The 24,653-nt window shown below is 30.9% G+C and overlaps 1 protein-coding gene across 1 annotated transcript in view; it reads right to left on the bottom strand.

Moving 5' to 3' along the window:
- LOC130446872 (uncharacterized) overlaps window positions 1-20,252 on the bottom strand; it is a 79,266-nt gene extending 59,014 nt beyond the window's left edge. The window contains exon 1 of the mRNA XM_056783379.1: window positions 20,039-20,252. Coding sequence (XP_056639357.1) covers window positions 20,039-20,252 — 214 coding nt within the window. The remainder of the gene's footprint in view (window positions 1-20,038) is intronic.
- Window positions 20,253-24,653: the final 4,401 nt, after the last annotated feature.

The raw sequence follows: 24,653 nt of genomic DNA, 5'->3' as shown, positions 1-24,653 counted from the left end.
AATTCCTCACGAGTCATAGAAGTAACAGAAAGTTGACGATTTGTAATCGATTTCAAGAAAGGAATGATTAAAATATACGAGGTAAATGCTGTGACATAATTGATTGAATATATACACAGACTCTATGACTTGTATGTCGAATATTGTAATTATAAAACTCTAAATTCTTCTTCAAAGTAAACCTACAGTTCATCAAATTGAATATTAACTTAAAGTTATTACCAACAGACATAAGTAAACATATTAAATCTTTTTTACTGTAATTGGAAACGTAAGTACTACATGTACAAATTCTTCAAAATAATGACATACGTATTTTTGTGACTCATTATGATTTTATATTGTTGAAAAGATGTAACGAGATACAATAATAATGATTCTTTTTCACAGCTATAAATTTTTTCATATCTCACCACTATCATTCTTAATGGTCGACTATACTCCATTTATCTAAGAAAAATAGTGAATCAAAACATATTCACCCACAGTGCACGTGATCAGAGTAGCCGAGCATGTAATAAATTAAACGCATTAAAGAAATAATTAGCGGTTAGATACAGCAGATTAATACCTAATATTAAAGTATAAATAAATATGTATTAAGTATAAACAATTATGCACTATTACCATGACAAAAATATACAATGTAAACGTGAAGTTAGGAATAGATACGAAAAGAACGGCCAAAATATGGTACATATTCATTTAAACATTTAAAAACATGTATGTTGAAACATTAGAATAAAATCTTCTACCTCAATAAGCACATCACCTTATTCTCAATCAGATGACATTGAGCATCCACTATCGTCAATATTTATAATAATTGGTTCAACTTGTACATCAATGATAATGTCAATATTCCATATTTTGGTTTCAACCTTTTCCTGGACTTGTTGAATACACATTTTCCACTTATAATTTTAAACGTCAGAGAATTTAAATGTTTTATTTTCGGCTGCAACATCGATATTTTTAGAAGCAATTCTCAAATACTTGCTTGCCTTGATGCAATTTTTGGAATTTTCTCAAGTCTCTTCGTATGATACGAAGCAATGTCTAATACGACAACACAATTCTTTTCAAGCTTCGGTAGAGTTTTCGAAAACCAATTTTCAAAAGAGAACCCCGTCCATTTCCTCGTGATATCTACGGTTTTTTTCGATTCAAATACCCATAAAGCATCTGGCAGAAAACCATCTTCACTATCGATGTGACAAATTATTAGTCTCTGGTCCTTCTCCTAAAATTAAATTTTTCCTATAAAACCTTGTACGTATACAACCAAATATAAAATGTGCTATTAATTGAACTCTCTTGAATTGTAATGATTATGGAAGTTATCTAAGTCAACCCAATAATAAATACATAATAGTAAAAAAATATTTTTAGGAAGAAGCTTTTAATTGAATGAAATTTCAGAGGATTCACAATATGGATTTGAAAATGGAAGAAGGTCAAATAACTTGATACTTAGAATTACTTAGACAAATTATAAATAAAGATAAGGAAATTCATTAATGTTATAGTTTTGGAGATAGCCTTTGATCAAATAAGAAAATATATAGTGCTTTAAACTTCTTAGAGTCGATTACACACATACATACACAGACAGGTGACACTAAATATTACCTACCTGATGGGTTTTTTAATCCGGTGGAAAGTCCATCCAAGAATGCTTGTCTTGAGGATTGTATGAAAGAGTCCACCCACACCTTACCTTTAGTATGTCTAGCGTTTACCCATGTTTCATCCAGATAGTAAATTTTTCTATTTTCTTCACGAAATTCTCTCCTCCACTAAATTATTTTTGCTTTTTTTAATAATAAACTGTTCCTTCTTCGTTTTTTTTATTGAAATCCCTGTTTTTTTAATAAATTATAAAATGTTGATCTTTTAAAAGTCCTTAACTTCATTAACTACTCTCGAAACCTTATCCCCTGTAGGTAACTTATTTTGGAAGAATAAATTGTGCAAAATTCTTCTGATGATCCATCAATTGAATTGTTAATTTTTTTGACGGAAACTTTTTTGGTTCGGTGACAGAATGATTAGCTCTGTACTCACGAATGATTCGGTAGACAATTGAAGAATATACTCCCGAAATATTTGCCGTCTGTAAATAACGTCATCAACATTCTTGTCATCATTTTCTTGCATTTCACTTCTATAAATATTTAATCATTTGTTTTTCGCTTGCCTTGAACTGAAGCCTTTTAGCTCTTTTCTTAGGCAGAGTATATCTAATGTCAACAACTTCATCAGCCATATCCGTGTCAGACATACTTAAGAAAATTACACAACAGACAAATACAAAGAATCTCACTGTTGTATGGTAATACGATGCCTCCCTGTACTACACATGATCTTGCGGCTGTTGAAGCAATGCGGCACTGGCTCTTCCCACGCGGCTTTTCTCTGATCATTGTTTTGGCTTACTATTTTTCTTCGAAAAATAGAGTTCAGTTTTCAGTTCCTTTTGAATTTAGATATATTCTATGTTGTTTACTTTGTTATTTTCATTCTACTTTGAGAAACTTCTTATATGATACACTCAAAATACAATATTACACAATTTTTTTAGTCAAATTTTATATTCCTTCACTAGGAGTAATATGTTCTGTGAGTTAATATGTTGATTGGGAGGGTGTTTCATAAGTAATATCCGTTTTCGTATGAGAAAAGTCCTACGCCTAAATTGAACCATTTTACAAATAAGGACTAGTCTTTAATTCTATGGGGATACTGCTTCAATCGCTTTAATCGTCGAGAGGTCTATTCGAAAGGAAAGTCTGTGGAATTATAAAGGTTTAGTGTAATTCGAAATCTTTTCAGATGGTGGAACTATCAATGCCGAGGTATATGGTGGATAGTTGATGCGAATGTATGAGGTTCTATCAGGAAAATATCCAGGCATATCTATGCCGAAAGCGAGCTCTATTACAATGAGAAAATGCTAAACTCCGAAAGTTAAGCGGAATGAGACCGAAGTAGTATTGAACTCTTACTACCTTCAGCATTTACTCCGGACCTTGCACAGTCCTCTTGCTTGGAAAAAATTTTAATTTGATAATGCAGTGAGACAATTTTTTGTGTCCACGCCCAAGTAATGGTTTTACCAAGCTCTGAAATAGCTTGCTGAACGTTGGGTTGAAACCGTGGTATACGATGAACTATACTTCTAATATTAAGGCTTTCTTTTGTATGATTATTTAATAAATAAAATGAACACTGGAAACCGACATTATTTATTGAGATCCTCTATATTTCACTTTATACAAGCCGTTAACAATGCGCGAATTAGTGAAAATAACATTTATAGTGAATACTGTATAGGGTATGTGAGTAGCTGGAGAAGTTCTGGTAGATAACACTTCGAATTTATCCCCTCAACGTTTAACAACCTCTTTTGTAATCGTCTTCAGTCACTCGTAGTGAAGAATGCCATTTCTTCGAATCCTTTTATGGTTCCACAGATACCACAACCATGTTGACGATCATTTAATTCCGAATTTTAACAAACTTAATTTACATATTGATTACGAATTACTGTTTAATGTTTCTTGGTATTTGTCTTTTTGTTTTAAATTGTATAGAATAATCAATTTCAGTCACATTCGCAGATAAAAAATGAAACATGAGACCTGTATAGATGGAATATAGTCCATGTTTAGTTGGTACTGGAAATATGTACACGCATCAAATTATGTCTCATGAGAGATGTTTTAAATGGAATGAATTTTGGAATCAACCTTTAAAATTATAGATATTTATTAGATACTTTGTCGCTGTCAACTAAAACAAAATAAACTTAATAGATAGTAACCTCTCGATCAATAAATGAATTTAGAATGAAATAAAAGTTGATAAACTAGAACTAAGCACATAACTTTTTCATAGCTTACGTTAAAGTCATCTATCCTTATGTGTCTACCCACATTTAGATAGATTACTCCAGCTCGTCCCCGCTATCATCCCACGCCTCAAGTCAATCATTCTAAAGCCATCTGGATAACACAATTATTTAGTCACTAGCATCTTAAGAACCCTTGGAGCTGTACGCATTGACCCATGATAGCTGCACTTCAGTTCCGATTTTCTCCCTACAGCCGTATATATAATAGAACGTCCTTTTGGATATCCAGAGTACGCAGGTACCCTTCTTTATTTTGGTGTCCATGTGTTCTTATCACAGCTGTTATATACCTAGATATCAGTCTAGAATACGCGATAGTCACTTCTCCCAATCTTACAATTAAGGGTGTGCTATTGTTGGCTTTTTTGTGTTTTTTCTCAAATCTTTAGTACAGCAGACTGACATCATCGATTGAAGCCAACATTGTCGTCGATTGAGTCGTCAACAACCAGGACTGGAGACAAAATTCTACTCTCTGGGCAGCTTCTGGCTATCACCAACTATCGGTGTTAAGAGAACATTGTCCCTACTCATCTTATTCAGGGAAAATATTGTGACACGCCTTCCAGTGCCCGACAGAGTACTTCAAAAGAAAAATTATTGAATGTTCATGTTCTCTTGCATATACCGATCTATAAGTTTCCTCCATTGTTTTTAAAACACACTGGTCATGCTGTTGGGAGGGTATGATATTGTATGGTCGTTCCTTCCATATTTTGGAATATACACTACTTTTCCTTTGTTCCCTCTTTAAGAACGTATCCACGAGCGAGAGAGAATCTTGAGATTCTTATCCAGTGAGAAGTTTTTTCATTGCCTATTGAAGTGTGAATGAATATATATATATATATATATATATATATATATATATATATATATATCCCGGTGATTTAGGTGATTTCGGTGATTTAAAAATCGGAGCTCGTTCTTTTTGTATCCGCATCCAGAAGGAATGTTGAGTCTACTTAATTATTTTTATTATTATTATTTGAAGAATTTCCTGTTGCATATTTCAATTTACTTTCCATTCAACATAGAGAGATACAATGAAAAGACTCGAACACACTATTTACACTACCACTACACCAACACTTACAATTACATTGTCTGACTCGCGTTTCTATAACCAAGTTATCGTCTTCAGAATCTGAAAGGAAACTAAAATCTAATAACTTGACCTACCTGTTTTATTCTGAATTTACCCACCGCGAAAATTAATTTCAACGGAAAAATTCCTTGGTGGGAATCTTCACATTTATACTATTATACTATAAACTGTAAGGAATTGGCCTTTTGTCCCTACTTAAGTTTTTCCTACATTTAGCAATTTCAATGCTCACAATAATTTATCCATTGGATACATTTTTCAACAATTTTAATTTATTAATATTTATGACATGATTAAGACTGGCAGCGTGATCGGCAATTCTCGATTTTTCTGTACGTCCATATTTTAAATGAGCTATGAGCTCTTTAAACCGGACACTAGTCTACCTAATATACTTTCCGTCACAATTACCACAGCTAATTTCATATATACCAGTCTTCTCTAAATTTAGTATTTTATCCTTAGGATTTCCTATCAATTGTTTGAATGTATTGTTGGATTTATAAACCAATTTAAAACTTACTCTGTTAAATATTCCTTCTAATTCCTTTGTATAAACAGGATTGAAAGGTACCAGAGTAAATTTTTCTTGTTTTTAATTTTAAGTTTGGTTTCATATAGAGATTTCTTAAACCTATGACACTTAATTAACCTAAGCAACCTGGTATGAAGAATCTATCAGGTAAAACAAATTAGGAGGTTGATTTCTGCAATATACGAATAATACGCAGTACATCAACATCTTTAGTCGAAGAGACTCTACTCTGGCTCTAACAGAAACAATGTGAATTCAACAAGGTTCACCTGTGATACGACTTAGATATCGGATTCATATATAATGTCCTCGCCTACTACGTTAGAGACGATATATCTTGCCATCGGCAAGAGAATCTTGAGTTTTCAGAATTCGATGTAATGTGGTTTGAAACAAGCATTAAAAGAACAACAAAATTCTTCTGCATCCTATACAGACCCCTCCTAATAATACACTCAATAGGCAGTTATTCTTCAATCTTATCGATAAAATCGATTACCTACAATCAAACTATCCAAACTCAGATATTGTTATCGCTGGTGATAATGTTCATCACGTCAGCTGTTTGAATTTTTCCAACAGAACTGACGATGAGGGACGGGAAGTTGAATATTTTTCCATCAGATACGAACTAACCTAACTTATCAATAAACCATTAGTGCTAGCATTATTTTATCAGCCAGAGTGAGTAAATTATCTGATGTCATAGGAAACACATCGAGATACTAAAAAGTAAGTTAGTAGTTAGTGTTAGTGGATAGCTTAGTGGATAGATGGAATATCTTAGTGTATTTAATGTTTGTGTGTAAATCAATTTCGTGTACTTAAATTCAGTCTACTGATGATGTTCAATTGCGTTACAAGCCACACATTTCCGGATAACTTTATGATGGGGTTTTGTATATATCTTAAGTTTTTAATCTACCAATCAGGGTAAACCATTAAAGTTATGTAATAATTTAAATTTTTTGCTTGATCACTTAACAAGCATTCTAATATTCATTAATTCAAAGACTACAATTTTCAACGGTTTCGTTACATCGATTTACATTGAGCTATTATAATTACACCGAGAGACGTAAACATGAATTATGGAGACAAAACTTTTCAAAAATAACATTTGCGCACATTTTTGTATGTACTGTAGTTGTATCAAAATATTCCATTTAATTCGAATTCTTTTGTACCATTTTTTATTCAGATTGAAACGTCCAAAATATTTTCTAATACAAAATCTTTTCCAAAAAAATTTGAGTCACGCCATAAAATATTTCAGCATAACATACCAAGCTAAATTCCTCGTAGGTAATTAAACACAGAGCAGCAGTATCAAGTACAAGAAACTTATTTATATGCTTTCTCTTCTCATCTCCTATTATGGAATGCGTTGATTTTATTACTGGTGTTCTTTATAAGTTAAAACATCTTAATTCATACATCGAAGGATGATACGTCCGATTAATATGTGGAGTCACAATAAAGGATTGATAAATAAAGAATTTAAGTCAAAATATAACGGAATAATACAGTGAAGCTCATTTGAGTGAAAGCGATACTTGTTCGGAATATAATGAATTTGAATGACAATGAATACTTCCTTGATAATTTGATTCAATGTTATCTGACACATATTACAATCATCAGTCAGATATTTAATTTTTGAATATAATTTCTACTTTTTAATGTATTGAAAGTGTTTGAGAAGATCATTGACCTAGATACTTACATATTAAATCATCTAAATTTCATTACAAAAAGATATTTTGAATTTAAACAAACAAAGAAAATCGAATATTCTGAAGGGTTAACAGTTGATTATGAAAATAGACATATTATCGTAAAATGATAGGTCAAAACAATCAAACCATGAGAACAAAAAATCATGTAGTTTTATTTTTGACTGAATTATGTTTGCGTTAAGAAAAAATAAATTTTAATATGGATTATTTCATAATAGTAGAGTATAATAATTTAGTTAAAAATAGGATAATAATCCTACAGAGGAACTAAAATATATTATAAAATATACATGTTTTCTAAAGTCTCAAATAAAATTCGTAGTAATTAGATAACTTATCGTAGCCCCCGTATGATGACCATCAATTGTAATTTTTTCTTTGTTTTGACTATTAAAAACAAAAACATTTCTCCGCCTATGCGAACCGGACTCGTTTTGATTTTGCTGTTGCGGACGTTGTGGCATGTGGTCGGTCGCCTTCCAGCAGCCTTAGCATACTCTTAGTGGCCTTGCGAAGACATTGTAATGGCCGCAAATCATACAGTGCCGGATTCATCTCATGATCTATTCATCAAAATTCATGGTGGCAAAAATACGGTTAAATTCGAAGCACTAGATTAAGTAATAGAAAGTAGATAAATTAGAGATTTAAGACATAAAATAATTTCTTATTTCCAGACAGTTTGTCTAGAATATCCAACCTTGAATCTCATTCAAAGACTTTCATCACCAAATAAAACGGTCACATTTTAATAAGCCAGTGTTAAGCCAGTTGGTTATGAATTTGTTATTTAAGGACATGGTACTTTTACTATTTTTTGAAAACTCCTATTACTTAACTATTTCCCTAAACCCATTTTTTGAATCGAAGAGCTTGAGCTCGATTTGAGTTTTATATATATTTTTACATAAAAAATGAACTAGGTTGACGGGTTGAACCGCGTTCGAAGTTTGAAATTTCTCGAGATCTGGTTCAACCACGATAAATAATATTTTACTTAGTTGTTATACTAGAGATGCTACTTAAGTTTAGAGATGGACAATTAAGAATATATATTTACAATTCAATATGACTCTATTATTTTCCATAAACAAATACACTTTTGCATGTGTTTGAACCAATTGCCGAAGCATTTTTTCCATTCCGATTGAGGTACCTCGAAAACATGTGTAGAAAAACATTGCCCTCGCAATTTATCTTTGATCTGCGGAAATACTTAGAAATGATTGGGTACCAAACAAGGTCATTGTCATTGTCGTTGAGGAGAATTATTCGTCTTCTAAGATTGTTTTCCCTGATTTTTTCGAACACTTCTGGTAAAGATATTCTGGTGTACCATTAAAATTAACCGTCCTATGTTGCTGTTATGAAACGGTAGCTACATGCCTAGTTTTTTCGAAAAAGCAGGCGACCATTTACTTCAAAGTGCTTCGTACGCGAGCCAATCAACTTTTGTTGGATTTGGCTTGTTGTGAAAGACCCATACAGTCAATTGTTGTTTAGTTTCGGATTCTTATGCATAGATCTTTTATTTGTCAACGGTCACGATTTTATAGAAGTGTTTTAAAGCACGTCGATTGAATTTTTTTAGCATTTCTTTGAACCAATAGACACGAGCTTTTTTTGAGCGATTAATAAATTATGCGGCATCCAATGCGAGCAAATCTTTTTGACAGTCAAATGTGAGTAATTTATCTCGTAGGGAAGTATGACCACGACTGAATTCGGAAAACCAGTGAAACACAATGGGCCGAGATGGTGCTTCATCACCAAAAGTCGAAGCGTGTTTATCCGTCCACTCCTGTTAGTTTAATCCACGATGAACCAAATGCAGGTATTCTGGTAGGATTGAAAGTAAAGGTAGAGTAGAGCTTCAGTGTGCGAGCAGAAAATCCAAGTTGATAAGGATTGGAGTCTAAAACTAGGTTGACTCAACAAATGTTGAAACAATCATTTTCAATGCAGTTCATATGGAAAATACATTTCCAATTTATATAAGTGAACTTTTTTTGAATTCAATCCGTTGGATTTTATAATGATAGAATAGAACGGATTTATTTTTCAAGAGAAAGGTATGAAACCGGCTCTGTTATCGACGATGTCTGTATGTTCGCCGTAGTCTTCGCTTCGAGGAAGAAATAGTAGTATATTATACAGCTAATATTATCATTTTATTTTTATTACAGGACTTTATTAATAATTTATCACATTTTTTCACGTACCATATGAATACGATCATTGATAATGACTAATAATTAATATTATTCGTTGTACGAATGTATACGACTGTATTGAGTGCATAATTGGTAAAGTATTGTGCTCAGAGTCTCTTCGACTGCTTGTATAACTGCTCCATTAATCTACTTAATGATTTCTTGGTTCTAAATCAAAGAAAACGAAAGATACAAATACAAAGAGAGTTCGGGCAATTCAAATATTATGCGATGGGTAACTGAAGAATTAATTTTTGTTCTCAAAAAAATTCGTTAAATCACCTTCAAATTTGTTACGCTTAAATCGTAAATACACCAGGTGTTAGATAGGACACCCTCAACAGGCCGTAATAAACTAAAATCTTGAATAGCGATACCTTGCAGCTGATGGCACCAACGACACAATCAATCATAATTCAGAGGCGCAACGTGTGTGATTTAAAACATCATAATATTGAAGAAATAGAAATTAGTATCGATATTTGTTACGTATAACCTAGTTGTGGATTACGTTTCAAAAATAAGTAACAGAAAAAGTGCTACTAAGTGTGATGTTTATCCAAGCACATTAGAAGTACGTTAATCTAGGAGTACTTTTCTAAATTATAATCCTACAATATAAGGGTAAAATATTATCAAGCAGTAATACTAATTAGGCTTAAAATGTAACTCGCCAAGTCACGCCGTTTTCGATTTGATCAGTATAACCTACCGAATATCTTAAGGAACCTTACTTAGCCATGGTTACAACAAAATTTGTCAATATACAATATTATTAGTACTTTTTAGAAGTAGATACCACCATTTATTCGAAAAAAGCATTTATAAGTTTATTGTGAAAAATATTCTACCTGTATTTTTTTAAAATTCCTTCGATTGGGTATCAATCGTTGGATATTATAGACGTCAGCGCCGACACAAACTTGATTCATATTATGCAAAAAAGTTTTTACCTCGAAAAAATAACTAATTCGTGGAGCAGCATTTTCCGATAGCGTTAGTGATGCAGGAACGCGTTCCAAATAATTCTTCCTTTTCAAATTGATAACTATTATTTTTCCCAAAAAATTATACCATAAGTTTTCAAATGAAATTAATGAGTATATCAATAAATTAAAACATTTCCATTCCTCCTATTATTTTTTCCAATTCATTTGTTGTTACAAAAAAGAAAAACAATTTTCAGGCAAAAATCTTTTGCCTCCCAATGTTTCTTGCCAAAACTATTTTCTACCGTTGTTCCTACAACATTAAAGTTCTGTCGATATTTTGTGTTCATGATTTTTCCATCTGGATTGTATCAATACATTTTGTATAAGTCGACCGACTCTTACACATATTATTAATATTCACTTTTCAAAGTAATCAGCTTTCTGATATGCGTTTTTGTTATTACCTGAAACCTCTCTATCTGGAAGGGAATGTACCTGCTTATAAAAGTATACAGAAATTTTTATTGATACCGCAACTAAATTAACCATCACTAATATTATTTCAAGGTCGTATTTTTTTAACACACCATATTTTAGTCCGAATCTTAGATAAAACCAATATGGTATAAGTATGGTAACCCAAGAAATTCCTAATTACTTTATTTTTGGAATACCTTTTTTAATTAGCTTCTTAATGTCTCAATATCATGCAATTAACTCAAACCTCTTCGATATATCTGGTTCATGTTTTAGGAAAAACCATCACACGAACTCAGGCCAGCAGTTTCGAACATCACTCACTCATTCTCTAGCCTTAGCCAAATAAAATATTAATTTAATTACCACCTTTTCTATCAGTGATTTGACTGTACATCTTTTCTATCCGTTTTTAAGTTGCGGGGAATTCAATATTCATCATTTCCATCTGGAAAATATAGATCTCTTTATTTAAGGGAGCGTATCTAGATTCAATCTGTAAGATCAAGTAGATGTAAACTTCATAAACCTGGAATTTTATGAGATGAAAATAATCAGATACTCAAGAATAAAGAGAACCTTGATGCGTTAAAGTAATAAATATTATTTTAAAAGAGCAAAATTCACAGTATGATTATAAAGTGTGAAAATATATGGATAATATTAATGTGAAATTTGTAATCAATCTATTAGAAATCGTGACCATAAAATGAATAGGAATCTTTATTGTTAGTATGAATCGAGTGATTGGTTTCTTCACTTAAGTTCACCTTAAAATAAGGTTGATCACACCAATTAGATTGTATTGAATATTTTGATATAAGAAGGTTCCAATTAATCTAATATGAAAATGTTTCGATAAACTTTCGTGAACGTATTTTAAATCATTTTGGTGATATGATCTGTATCAAATATATAGATAGTAAAAGAGTTGCACATCCAAATCAATCAATTTATATGAACTTTTATAACTACTATATGAATAGTAATCAAATATTCAGACAGTCATAACGCACTTCCTGAATATCATATTAACGGCATAAAAATCGTTTCAATAGTTAATTTCCAGAAAAATTAATCTTACCTAATTTTGAATCCATATAATTTTAGTGGTATTGCATTATGTGCTTGTAATTTTTTCATAAATTGTATTAATAGTATATTATTAATAATATAATAATCATGATTGTATTATTTTTATTTTGATAAGTATTAGTTTAATCTTGATTTTTTGATAAATATTTTGTCATTTAGTATCTCTATTCTATCATTCTAATGATTTGTGTTCATTATTATTGTGTTATTACTTTTATCTGGTTGTAATGTTATGATCTGAGAATTACATTTAATTTATATAATTCCTTAGTTCTTTAGTATTTTTTTCGTTTTTGTTTGAGTTTTCGAGTTTCATTATAACGGAGTTTTATTTTATGATTACTGATAGCATTAACTACATCATCTTTTATTTTATATGAATTTGTAGCCACATATTCAATACGAGGTAATTCATTTTCATTCTTACATAGAAATATGAAATTTTTATCTAATGCCATCCATCTATTAGTGTTTATTTTAATTTCATTTTGTACAAAGTTAGTTTATTGAATTTTGTTTAAATTTCTTTTTTTTATTTTTTAAAAATGTTTTTCGTAATTAGTTTTTTCTAATTTGAAAATGTGTTGAGTGAGTCTTCAGTAATAATATTTTTTAACTTTAGTAGTAAATAGTTTTTTCGAGTTTAATTATATTTTGGACTGTCTCAATAATAAATTATGGTTTTTGATTTAGATGTTTTTATAATATCGTTAAGTTTCTTCTTCATTATAATTTGAGAATTCTGGTTGGATTCCTGTATCTTTACATTTCAATAAAAATATTCGACAACTCTCTGGGTTGGCAAGCTTCTTGAATGAATTAGTTGTAGATTTCATGGATGTAACAGTTGGTCTTCCATAAGTTTTTCGTATATTTTCGTACTAAAACATGATAATGTTATTTATTATGCAGTGTATGCTCGTACAAAATAAAAATTTATTATTTCTTCTCAACATTTTAAGTGAATATATATTTCTATTCATTAAAATTTTTTGACTCAGGTTGATTTTTATTTGGTTTATTTTATCTTGACGTTTCCTTTCTGATTAGAAGCATTATTAAAAGAATTACAATTAAAATTTTCAGAAAATATGATATATAAATTGAATAAAATATGTTTTTTAAAAAATTTCAAAAAGTAATCTCACAATGTGACAGAGAAGAGTAACATTAGGTGTCAATTTACCCATCTTAGAAACTTAACGAGTATGAGTTTGAAAATTTAATTGATAAAATTATAATAAATTTTACTTAAGTTTTTTATGCCTTGTTTATCATTAACTGATGATTTATTTTGTTTTATAAAGATCATTCTTTTGCTTGTTAATTTGTGATAATTTTTATCTTCATTTAATATTTTGGTGTTTTTGAATTTATCCTATTTTCAAGTTATAACTTAGTCACTCCTTTATAATTTCTTGGACAATTTCAACATGGTATAGAGTAAAAAACATTTGAATTTTTGTATTTTTAGTTTTGTATATAATGGGGATATTGTATTTTCCGATTTATTGTAAACATTGATGTATTTGAATAGGATATATTTTAGTTTTTGATATTATTGATTTCTGTATTATGAGCGGTTTCTTATTGGGAACGTGGCAATGAAATACCAGAGTGGACTAACGCTAATATTTTTTCCGAGTTTTCGAATACTTATGTATTCATCATCTGGGACTGAAACTGGTCAAATACAAATATATAGAAATTATAAAATTTTCACTTACAATAATTAATTAAGATTGTAAGTAATATAATAATAATATAATATATAATAATTTATATATACATCAACTTTTTCTTTTTCATATGGATTTGTTTGCGAATGTGAGTTACTATTATTATGAAATTTATATGAACGTTGTTTGATAATTTTATTAATTTGGTTTGAAGAATATTGATTTTTTATTAAAGTAGTTTTAAGTTATTTAATTACTTCAGAGTGATATTCGGCTGAACTTGGTTTTATAGATATATCTGCTAATCCTATAACAACTCTGTTTTGTGTTTTTGGATGGTGTGAATCATAAAATTATTATATTTAATTGATAAACTAAACTAGACATAAGTAAAATTTATTATAATTAATTATATCATAAAATATTTATATTTTAAGTATATAAAGTAGGTAAACTGATATCTAATGGTACTCGCCTCTGTCACATTGTGACATTACATTTTGAAATTCAAAAATACATAATTTCAATAAAAAATTTATTTCTATATATATATATATATATATATATATATATATATATATATATATACATTTCAATATATATCAATTTTTGATTAACTTATTTTTATTTAGTAGCAGCTCTTTAAAAAATGACAATGATAATGGTTTATTGTTAGTGACATATTGAAAAAGATAAGTGTACTATATCTGCTGCCTTATACTTGGCACAGTTTTGTTGGGATATTATCGTATGATTTAAAGCTGTCGGTTTTTCCAATTTAGCTATAGAAAGAGAAACTCGCTCATATGTATAGTTGTTTACTTGTTTTTGATTACAAAAATAAACGGCAATAAAATATGATGAATAGGGCAAGTTTAATAATTTTTAAAAAGTGAAATTTCCAATATTTAACGGTAATAATACCAACTACCTTATTATGCACTTTCCACAAAATTTATTCTTCTAGAGTCATCAAGTTATGTGATTTATAGCAGTTAATATCCCAAAGAATTATTAATTATGCACGGCTATTATATGCGTTAAATCGTATACGAGGGTTTGCTTGAAGAAAAATTATGTTTCTACAGAAAATATTGGTTGGTTTCAGGTATGATTCGGAAGTTGAACTCAACAACAACCACTTCATTTACTATTCAATAAATGTTCTATTGATCTATCCGTATCTTTTCTTTTCAAGCCCTCTAAATGATAATAGATACTCGTATTTTTCAGACAAATTTTGGAGTAAACATGCATTGCTAAACCAGTTATCACCTGATGTACTAAATGATACAATTAGTTGTTGATAAGATTCTTCCGATCGTTTACCGGTATATATCTCTGGATTACACATGTATCTTAGATGTCACACAGGCAAATGTTTTGATACCATATCTAGTAGGCTATGAAAATATGTATTCGATAAATGAGCACCTGCCTCTGAAGACTTCAAAAATTGTCATTAATCATGATATCCTAAAACCATGAAGCGTGGAAGGCTTGTTAGTAAATTGCATTTTCAAATTATTTTCTGGTTTGGGCGAGGAGATGTTTCAAAAACATTGTTTCTGTTATTTTTCCATCATTTTTGATGACGATATAAAAATTTTTACTATTTTCTACTTTAGTAGAAGTCTCTCTTTTTCATAATCATTTTTTTAGACTCATTAGACGCATTTGTGTCAGAATGTTCATTTTTTTACGAAAGATATACGAGTTCTATTAGTAAATCAGAAGTATCCCCAAAGGTACTTGCTACAATCTTATTGAAATTGTGAAAATCATTCTCAATCTACGTTTTGTGAATATCTTCAATTTCATGGACTATTTCTATCGAATATTTTTGAGGTGGCATGTTCTAAGTTACTCTAATACTTATTTAGTAGCTAATTCTAAGAAAGATTAAAACAAACATAAATAATCAAATAATCGCGTTGAATTTGTGAGAATAATTTTCACACTAATTATTAATGTTGAGATTTAAAAAAGTGAAATTATAACAAATTCTTATCAATTTAGTCATGTGAAGCTTACAAATTCAGTTGCTGTTTGGATTTCCTTATTGTGTTTCAATGCTACTGAATGCTACCATGTTTCGAAGACATTCACTATATGTTTTGTTTTAAAACAGGTGACTCATTTTTGCAGTGACCATTGTGGCCTGACTAAAAATCGAATATCACTTTTCATCTGCCCAGAGAAGATAGTGAAATTCTTTTCGGAAATGAGCAGATGCATTTTTAATTTGAATTCAAATGATTGCAGCCCCAAGAGCGTATGCAATAATTTGAAATATTATTAACAGTTAACACATATTCCTATGTGGCGCAAGAAAAACAATAACAGTAGTTATTTCTTCCTAATCAGATAATATGACCCATATGTTAGTTTTTCGTTCGATAGTCCTGATCTATTTTCATATAGTACTTCATTCAATATCCAATGCAATCACTATTATATTTTCTTGGGGACATAATCACGAGCAGCAATTTTCATTAAATTCTGTAGATCCCTGGTAAGTTCTTTACTTATAATAAATCATACAATATTTTCAATAAGTTCTTGATCAATATCTTTAGAAAGGCTGATATTAATCTCACACGGCGAAAATCAATTCATTTCAAGAATCAGTAATTACGAAAATTGTTTTTCTGCTTTACATAATTTACTCTAAATGAATAACAACAAAAACAACAATCGTACTACTTCTTACTCTTTCACTTTTTTTGTACTCGCATGATATTAATTAGCTTTTTGTACAACATTTTGAGTATGAGCCATTGAATAATTACCAATGGAGGCAGAAATTTTTAATTATTTAACATAATCGAAATTTTTGGACACTTGCAGCCCTCCACTAAAAAAATTATATTTCTAAGTTTAAGTCATTTAGGTCTAATGTTTTTGGGATTTTAACAAATAACACTAACAGCTTTCAAAATATGTGAAAACCTTGGCAAAAATTTATATATGGTGTTCAGAAAAAGGTGCCGAATTTCGCTATCTAATAACTACGGAAACTTAATTTTTTCAAAAGGCAACCCCCATTTTTCTCTTTACCATTGGATTCTACGCTTCAAATTAAGGGGACTTCGATAGTAGGCAAAAGGCAAATCTTCCTACAAGCACGGTATCGAGTGGTTAGAAAAGCGTTGGAATTATTTTATAGCACTTGAAAGAGATTACATTGATAAATAAAATCGATGTTTGACAAAAAAATTTAGTTTTCAGTTAGTCTCACACGACTTATTGAGTGATGTGTTAAATAAAAATCCGCTTGCAGTTGTGATAACACGGTGGAACTGCAGTATTTTATTCCTACAAATTTTCAAAGTTTAAAGAATTAAAATTTCAACTGGATGAGAATGCACAATCAATTATAAAATGAAAAAACCATTTCGGTGAGTGTAACAATTGTATCTTACTGAGCTTTTATAAGATCCCATTTAGAAAGTTTGCCGATTGCTGCCAAGAAACTAGAGGAGAAAAATCTTCCTCCAAGTGACCAAATAAGAATCGTTGCAGATGTAAAAAATTTGTTGGAAGCAATAAAAAGTGTAAAAACTTAGAAATTTTTGTTATATAAGGACGAACAGGTAATTGTATCTAAGAATGTGGAAGGTTCATAACGTGCTAAGGAATACTGTAAGTTTATATATTATTTGACACGATAATTGATCTGCCTACTCTGAACATTATTAAGGGAATTGGAAAATTAAACTGTAAATAGTGAATTTATCATATCTATATTCATTCCGTTTTATATGATTTTTACAAAATATCTATTAAACAGTAACACAATGCTAACCTAATTAATGATTGCAAATTAGGATAACCTGGATTTAATACCGATTTCAAGATTGTTGAAAATTTTATCTTCATTTGTTGGGTCTAGATTACAAAATTTCAAAAGAATATAAACTGGAATACCGAAAAAAAAGTAAATTAGTGAATTCCACCAACTATAATGTTTCAAGAAAAATTAAAACTTCGTAAACAAAAGCACTAATAAAATGGTAGTAAAAATTTTGCCAGCTTTCACAAATTTTATAACCCTCAACAAAAGATGCTTGCCTCCCAGACATTTCGAGGCACGTTAAAAAAATTCTCAGTAATTTGGACCATTCCAAATTTATTTATGGCCACTTTTCAGATAACTATGGAAGTTATTACTTCAACCGTTAAACAATTTAACAGAACTGAATAATGGCGATTGTTCATGGTACTATTTTTTGAAATAGAAGATATACAGGATGTACCAATGTTACGACAACGTCCCGTATATGGATTATTATGAAAAATATAAAAAAATGTTAGTAGATGTCGTTAGTAGATGTCTTCTAGGTCCATATTTTCAAATTACCTTGAACTATACAGTTGCCTAACTCCGTTACAAACCAAACTTTTGATTTTTAAAAAAATCCTGTATATTATAGACATATTTTTACATTTATCTTCTTCTTCTTCTTCTTCTAATTTTAAGACTGTGTCTTGTGTTTTCAAAGAGGCAGCCTAAGTTGTGACTGCGAGGACCAGCTCTCATATCAGCGCTTTGGTGGTCTTCCAGGCGGTCTACTTGTATTGGGTCTCTCATCCTTTGCGATTTTCGCCAGTCGATCGTTGTTCATTCTATTGACATGATCTCTCCATGCTGTTCTTCTAGTTCTGGCCCATCTCACTATATCCGGAACGTCACACATTCTTCTGATTTCATTGCTCCTTATTCTGTCTCTTAGTGTTTTCCCTGTGATTGAGCGTAATGTCTTCATCTCGGTTGTTCTAAGAATCCGTTTAGTAGTTGCAGTCTCCGCCCTCGTTTCTATGGCGTATGTCATTACTGGTCTGACACAAGTTTTATATATCCGTGTTTTGCTTTCGATACTTAAAAATTTATTCCTCCATATCACGGTTCGAAGGAATCCTGATATCCTAGATGCTGCTGTTGTTTGCGTTTTGACTTCTTGTTTCAAGTTCCTATTGCTCGTGATGTTAACCCCTAAATATTTAAAAGACATAACCTGTTCTACACTTTTATTATAAATTGCCAGTTTGCATCTTCTTGGTTCTCTCGCTGTTGTCAAGGATTGTGTCTTTTGTTTCGATATGATCATATTGAATTCTCCTGCAGCTGTTTCAAATCTGTGTAGCAGTTTTTGCAGATTATCCTCATCTTCAGATATCACAACCGCGTCATCAGCGTAGCAAACTATCTTAAACTCATGTTTTCCCATTCTGTATCCTCTGCCTGCCGTTTTGACTTCTTTTATGATTTCGTCCATTATAATGTTGAAGAGTATTGGGCTGAGACTATCTCTTTGTCTGATCCCTGTTGATACTGGCATTTTACTGGAGAGTTCGTTGTTTACTCTTACATATGTGCTATTTCCGTTGTTCATGTCCCGAATGATGTCTATTGTCCTTTGGTTTACGCCTCATTTTTTTAGTAGCTCAATGACGTCATGTAATCTCACTCTGTCAAATGCTTTTGTTAAGTCTATGAAGCACATAAACGCGGTTTTATTGTACTCTATGGCCTTTTCGGCAATCTGTCTTAAGATGAATATAGCGTCTATGGTTGATCTATTTTTTCTAAATCCCTGTTGTTCTTCGCTCATGCCGCTACTTGAGATTTCTTCTGCAATAATTTTTGTTAGTAATTTTGAAGTCGTGCTTAGGAGGCTGATCCCTCTATAATTATTCGGATCTTTCTTTTCCCCTTTTTTAAAGACGGGGATCGTTATGCTTATTTTCCATTCCTCTGGTACTTTTCTCTGGTAGTATATCTTGTTAAACATGACATGCATTTGGTCTATTAATTCATTGCCACCATATTTAAGAAGCTCGTTATTAATGTTATCCAGCCCTGGTGATTTCCTATTTTTCACCTTGCGCATTGTTGCTTCAATTTTGTCTTTTGATATTAATTGTTGTTGGATGTCTTCTCCTTCCTCAGATATATTTTCTTGTTTCTGTTCTGTGGATTGGCTTGTTATTATGTCAACGTAGAGTTCATTCTTTCCCATTCCCCATTCTTTTAACGTTATTGTTTTCGTGTGGATGTATTCATTGATTGGTCTTTTGATGTTCCTTATCATATTCCAGATCTTTTTTTGTCCCCCATATAAGTCGTTTTCCATGTCTGATGAGTATTTCTCCCAGAATTGTCTCTTAATCGTTTGTATTTCCATATTTGTCCTATTCCTCACGACTTTGTAATCAGCATATGTAATTGTTTGACTTCTATATTGAAGATATGCTTTCCTTTTTTCTTCCGCAAGTGATTTGATTTCGTGTGAACCATGGTTTCGTGTTGGGCTTTCCGTTTAGGTTCACCTTTCGTTTGCCTAATGCCTCTTCTGCAGCTGTCCTTAAATTAGTACTTATTCTTTCCCATGCTAGTTCTACGGTATCATCTTTCAAGATCTTGTTTTCATTTATTGCCTTCCTTAGTCTTTGCTGGTAGAGGTATTTTGTGGTATCATTGCTAAGGCTTTCTATGTTCAGCTTTTTTGTCACTTTCGGTTTGTTCTGGGTTTTCCTTTGTACGCAGTTCCGCATTATGGCTAGCACCATATGGTGGTTAGTCCCTGTGTTTACTGAGGTTAATGTTCTGACATCTAATATTTTTGAGGGATGAATATTTCTGTTTGTAATAATGTAGTCTATAATCGATTTATGTCCTCTTGTGTTCTCGAACGTATACTTGTGCTGTTATTTATGGGGATAAAACGTGTTGATAATGCGTAGCTCATTATGTGCACAGAATTGTATGAGTTGTTCTCCATTGCTGTTGAGTGTTTCTTCGTTAAACCGATTCTTAATTCCACTAATAACCTCGTTACCAATCCTTCCATTAAAATCCCCCAGTATCATAATTTCGCCTTGCTTCGGTATCTTATGCATGGTGACACAATTATTTGGTTTGATATTAAGTGGATTTTCTATAGAAATGATACCTATCTCAGAGTTCGTGTCTCAAGTAGATTTGAAGGAATACTAAAATCACCTTTTATTTTTTTATGGTACATTTAATATCATTAACAAAATTTGGTTAATTTTCGGATTAACACTAGCAACCGTTTCTTTTGGGATATCACTCCGGAGGTACCCTACTCAAGAAAAATTTCAGCTTGGAAACTTAAATGAGAAAGTTTGAGGATTAGTTTCCTAAAACTCGTTTCAATCAATTCTTGAGCTTGTGTGTTTTAAATAATTAGAGCCCACGGAGAGATGGAGGCGAGGGTAACCAGATACTGCCAAGAAATGCCTCGATGGTCACGGTACCATCGAGAAGAGTGAGAACAGGTAGCCACTTAAAAAGGGCTAGCCTAATCCCTTCCTTCATGTGGTTCAAGCTGTTCTTACTGAGAAGGGATTAATAGAAACTAGGGTAGGTTAGGTTAGGTTACGTTAAGTTGGGTTAGGTTGGCTTAAGTGGTCGGAAGTCTTGAATTCAGTATAATTTTATTAATAAAATCGTATAAGTAGTTAGCGTGATAAAGAGATAACTTGAGTAAAGTAACTTCAAAAGCTAAATAGCAAAATCAGCCCGCCGGGTAAGTGCCAATTTTTGGGACTTGATTTAAAAGTTTTTCAAGACACACAAACAAAAAAAGCACAATTCATATGCATCGAACCAAACGAACCGACATGAATAATTGTAGTTGGAGCAAATACAGTAACTTTAGCTGAAACCAAATCACCCAGCATTGCCAATAAATTTCAAAAATTACTAAGAGCGATGTCATATTAGTCTAATAACAAGGTTACCTAGGTGTTCGATATCCTCATGGATTAATCATTCAATAAACAAATTGAGTTTTTTAAAATGGCCAGAATCAAACTAGACTTGACTCAGAGTAGAGGTTTGAATATTTTGTGAACTGAGTCAATTTTTGCTTGTTTTTTATTTGTCTTAGTAAAAAAATGTGTTATGAGTTGAGTTTTCAAGGTAGGTTATAATTTATATCTAAGGGGGTTGTCCGATAAGTTCTCAACCTCAACCCAGCTATTTTCTTCTGTTTCCTGTGTTCTTTGCATGAGAGATTGACATCAGATGAAGAGGGAAACTTTTCAGGCAACGCTCGTAAATGCAGTTATATATACTAGATTCACTTTATACATACGAGTATATAAACGCCTAATTAATAATAATTATGAAATTGTTAACCTAGCAGATTGAATTTAAAGAGAAGAATAAATATTTGATTGAGTTATTGATAAAACATTTTGTTGTCAAAGATTATGCCTCAGATAGTGACACCTATTACCTATCATATAATATCCAAAAAGTATGCATTGATATGGTAAGTACTATTAATTTTTTCTATTTTCATAATTTCTATATTTCTCTATTTAGTGGAGAATCATGAGAGTAAAAGACAAATCATACAAATGATGATAATGAATCGTTCCTAGTGACATTTACTGCCACAAACAACGCTGATCAATACAACACCACCAATTTAACATAAAAATCGGACTTTTGATTCTCTGTAAAAATGGCAAACCAATAAGGCAATTGATGTAAGTAATTTATATATTGAGAAAATTTAACATTTGGAAATTTCATAATTTCAATGAAGTGCAAATAATTCGAATAGAGATCAAAGCAGATATGCAAAAATGGAAGGTATAAACATATAAAGTAAATCTGGTATAAATAGCTGCTAGCATTCATATATAAATTTCAAATAGAATTCTATTACTTGTTACATAATTTTGAATTTATTACTAAGAAATTTTTCCTCCATAGGTCGCGAAATCGAACTTATACATTACGTACGAAACATCAAATAATTTCTTAGGTTGTAACATTACACCAAATTGTACATTATAATACATGCAGAAAATAGAGTTGATGAGAAAACAATTCATAGTTTAATTCTTGGATTTTGTCATAGAAACTGCAATTGTCCCACACATTTGCGTTGTGTGTGATACAAACAACTTTTGTCGTGACTTCATGCAGCTATTTTTTCTCTTATATCCATCAAATCGACCCAATATTATATTCCCCAATGAATCTTTCACTATTTTACCGGATTATACCGCGGTACCTCACGAAATGGTCGACATGTCTGTTGTTGGCTGACTAACAGCGTTAGGCTTTTCTTGTCGTCGATTTACTATGGAAAAACCACTGCTTTGACTGCTGGTTGGTCTATGGTATATAATGGTGGATTAATATTTTGTACACGGTAACTGAACTGTCCTATGAAGTTGTCACATCACCCGTCTGACTACACATTCTAAATGAGCACAGTTTACTTAGTTTACTTAATGCAGTTACAGTTTATGTTTATTTATATAATAATTTTTTTGAAATTACACCATTTATATAAGGCCGTGATTAGAGAGACGTTTTACATATTTATTCCGTAATAAATAGAATTTAAGCTCTGAATCGACAGATTTGTTGGTCACTAACATAAAATGGAAAAACTGAATAAATTAAAGGCGTATATACTTGCTATATAATGGGAAAAGGTATCCGTAAAGCTTATAATACCGTGAAAATTTGTTAGATTCATATGGACCATTATAAGTAATGGAGAAGCCTAGGTACCGTTTTTCATTTCTTTGAGCTACGAGAATACGAAAGATCAAGACACAGGTACTCAACGTTTATTCTTCCGGTAAGTAAAATCCAGCGATTACAATTAGTTACAATCTTCTGGGTGAAAATTGATTCAAACGTTTTTAATTTAGATTCCGTTATTATGAAATATATATTCATTCCATTAAATACAAAAAACTGACCTGTTTGCTAAAACGAAAATATCGCGAAACTTATGCGGATAATCTAATTATTCTCATAACGGCATGATCTTGATTCTAGGTCTTTTTGAATAAATGAATATTTTTATCGTTTCGATATAATTTAGGTCTTATAAATATAACCTGATATTGAAAACCTTTACTTATAACACGTGAAAATCAAAATTAAATCTGTTTTAACCAGACAATAGTTTATTATTCACGAGTATATAATGGTGGTTATTCTCATGAGATGAAGTTTATTGCCCTGAGCGCTAGCTAGTGGCATAAATCACCGAGTGTATAATAACCCATTATACGCAAGTAGACTATACTTCATCCCCGAGTATTAAATACTTTCATTGAAATTTTTCCGTTGGAAAATTTCGTTACACTATTTAGAAACACTATTATTTTATTCTAACAAATATTTCATACAATACTCGTATATAATTGTCTTCTTAAAAATAGTACATAGTTATCAAAAATTATACTTATCGTATTATATCTCCATAATTATCAACAAAAAATATCTATGTATCATTTTTACAAATATTGCATGTCTAATCATAACATTTGATGGTACTTACTTATAGTTATGATTAATTCAAAATTCATATGCCATATCAAAAAGTTTCCGCAATAAATTTGATGAGATTACTTCAGCAACTTCTCTAATTGTTGATGGTGTTATAAAGAGTCTCTTCCATTTTTTATATAAATTTTTAGTAGGTTGTTTCAGATAATTTTACATAAAATATTAAAACACTGAGAAATCTGAACACACAATAATGTTGACAGTTTTACTTTTTGAATTTTTTTCATGTGTACAGAACTAAATGAAAATATTTAGTAGTATTTCAATGATAAAATCATAAAAACCGATTTTTTCTAACAAAGCAATTTAATATAGCGAAATTAAGAAAGCATCTGATAGCAGTGATCAATGATTCATTAATCACTACCGTGATTAATGGATATTAATAAGGACTTATAATGGGTACATTATACAACAATCGTAGATAAAGATTATTATTTGTTATAATTCAATTTTTGATATACAAAAAACAAACAAATAACAATTCTAATTATTTAATAGAAAGTGGTTATGTAATTGGAAAAAATAGAGTTATTATGAGGGTTGCTACTTAATTAATTATTAAAAGGGATGAATAAAAACATATATTTATAATTGGATAT

Source organism: Diorhabda sublineata, chromosome 7 (assembly GCF_026230105.1).
Source record: "Diorhabda sublineata isolate icDioSubl1.1 chromosome 7, icDioSubl1.1, whole genome shotgun sequence".
Classification (NCBI taxonomy): domain Eukaryota; kingdom Metazoa; phylum Arthropoda; class Insecta; order Coleoptera; family Chrysomelidae; genus Diorhabda; species Diorhabda sublineata.
This window is presented reverse-complemented; position numbering and strand designations above follow the sequence as displayed.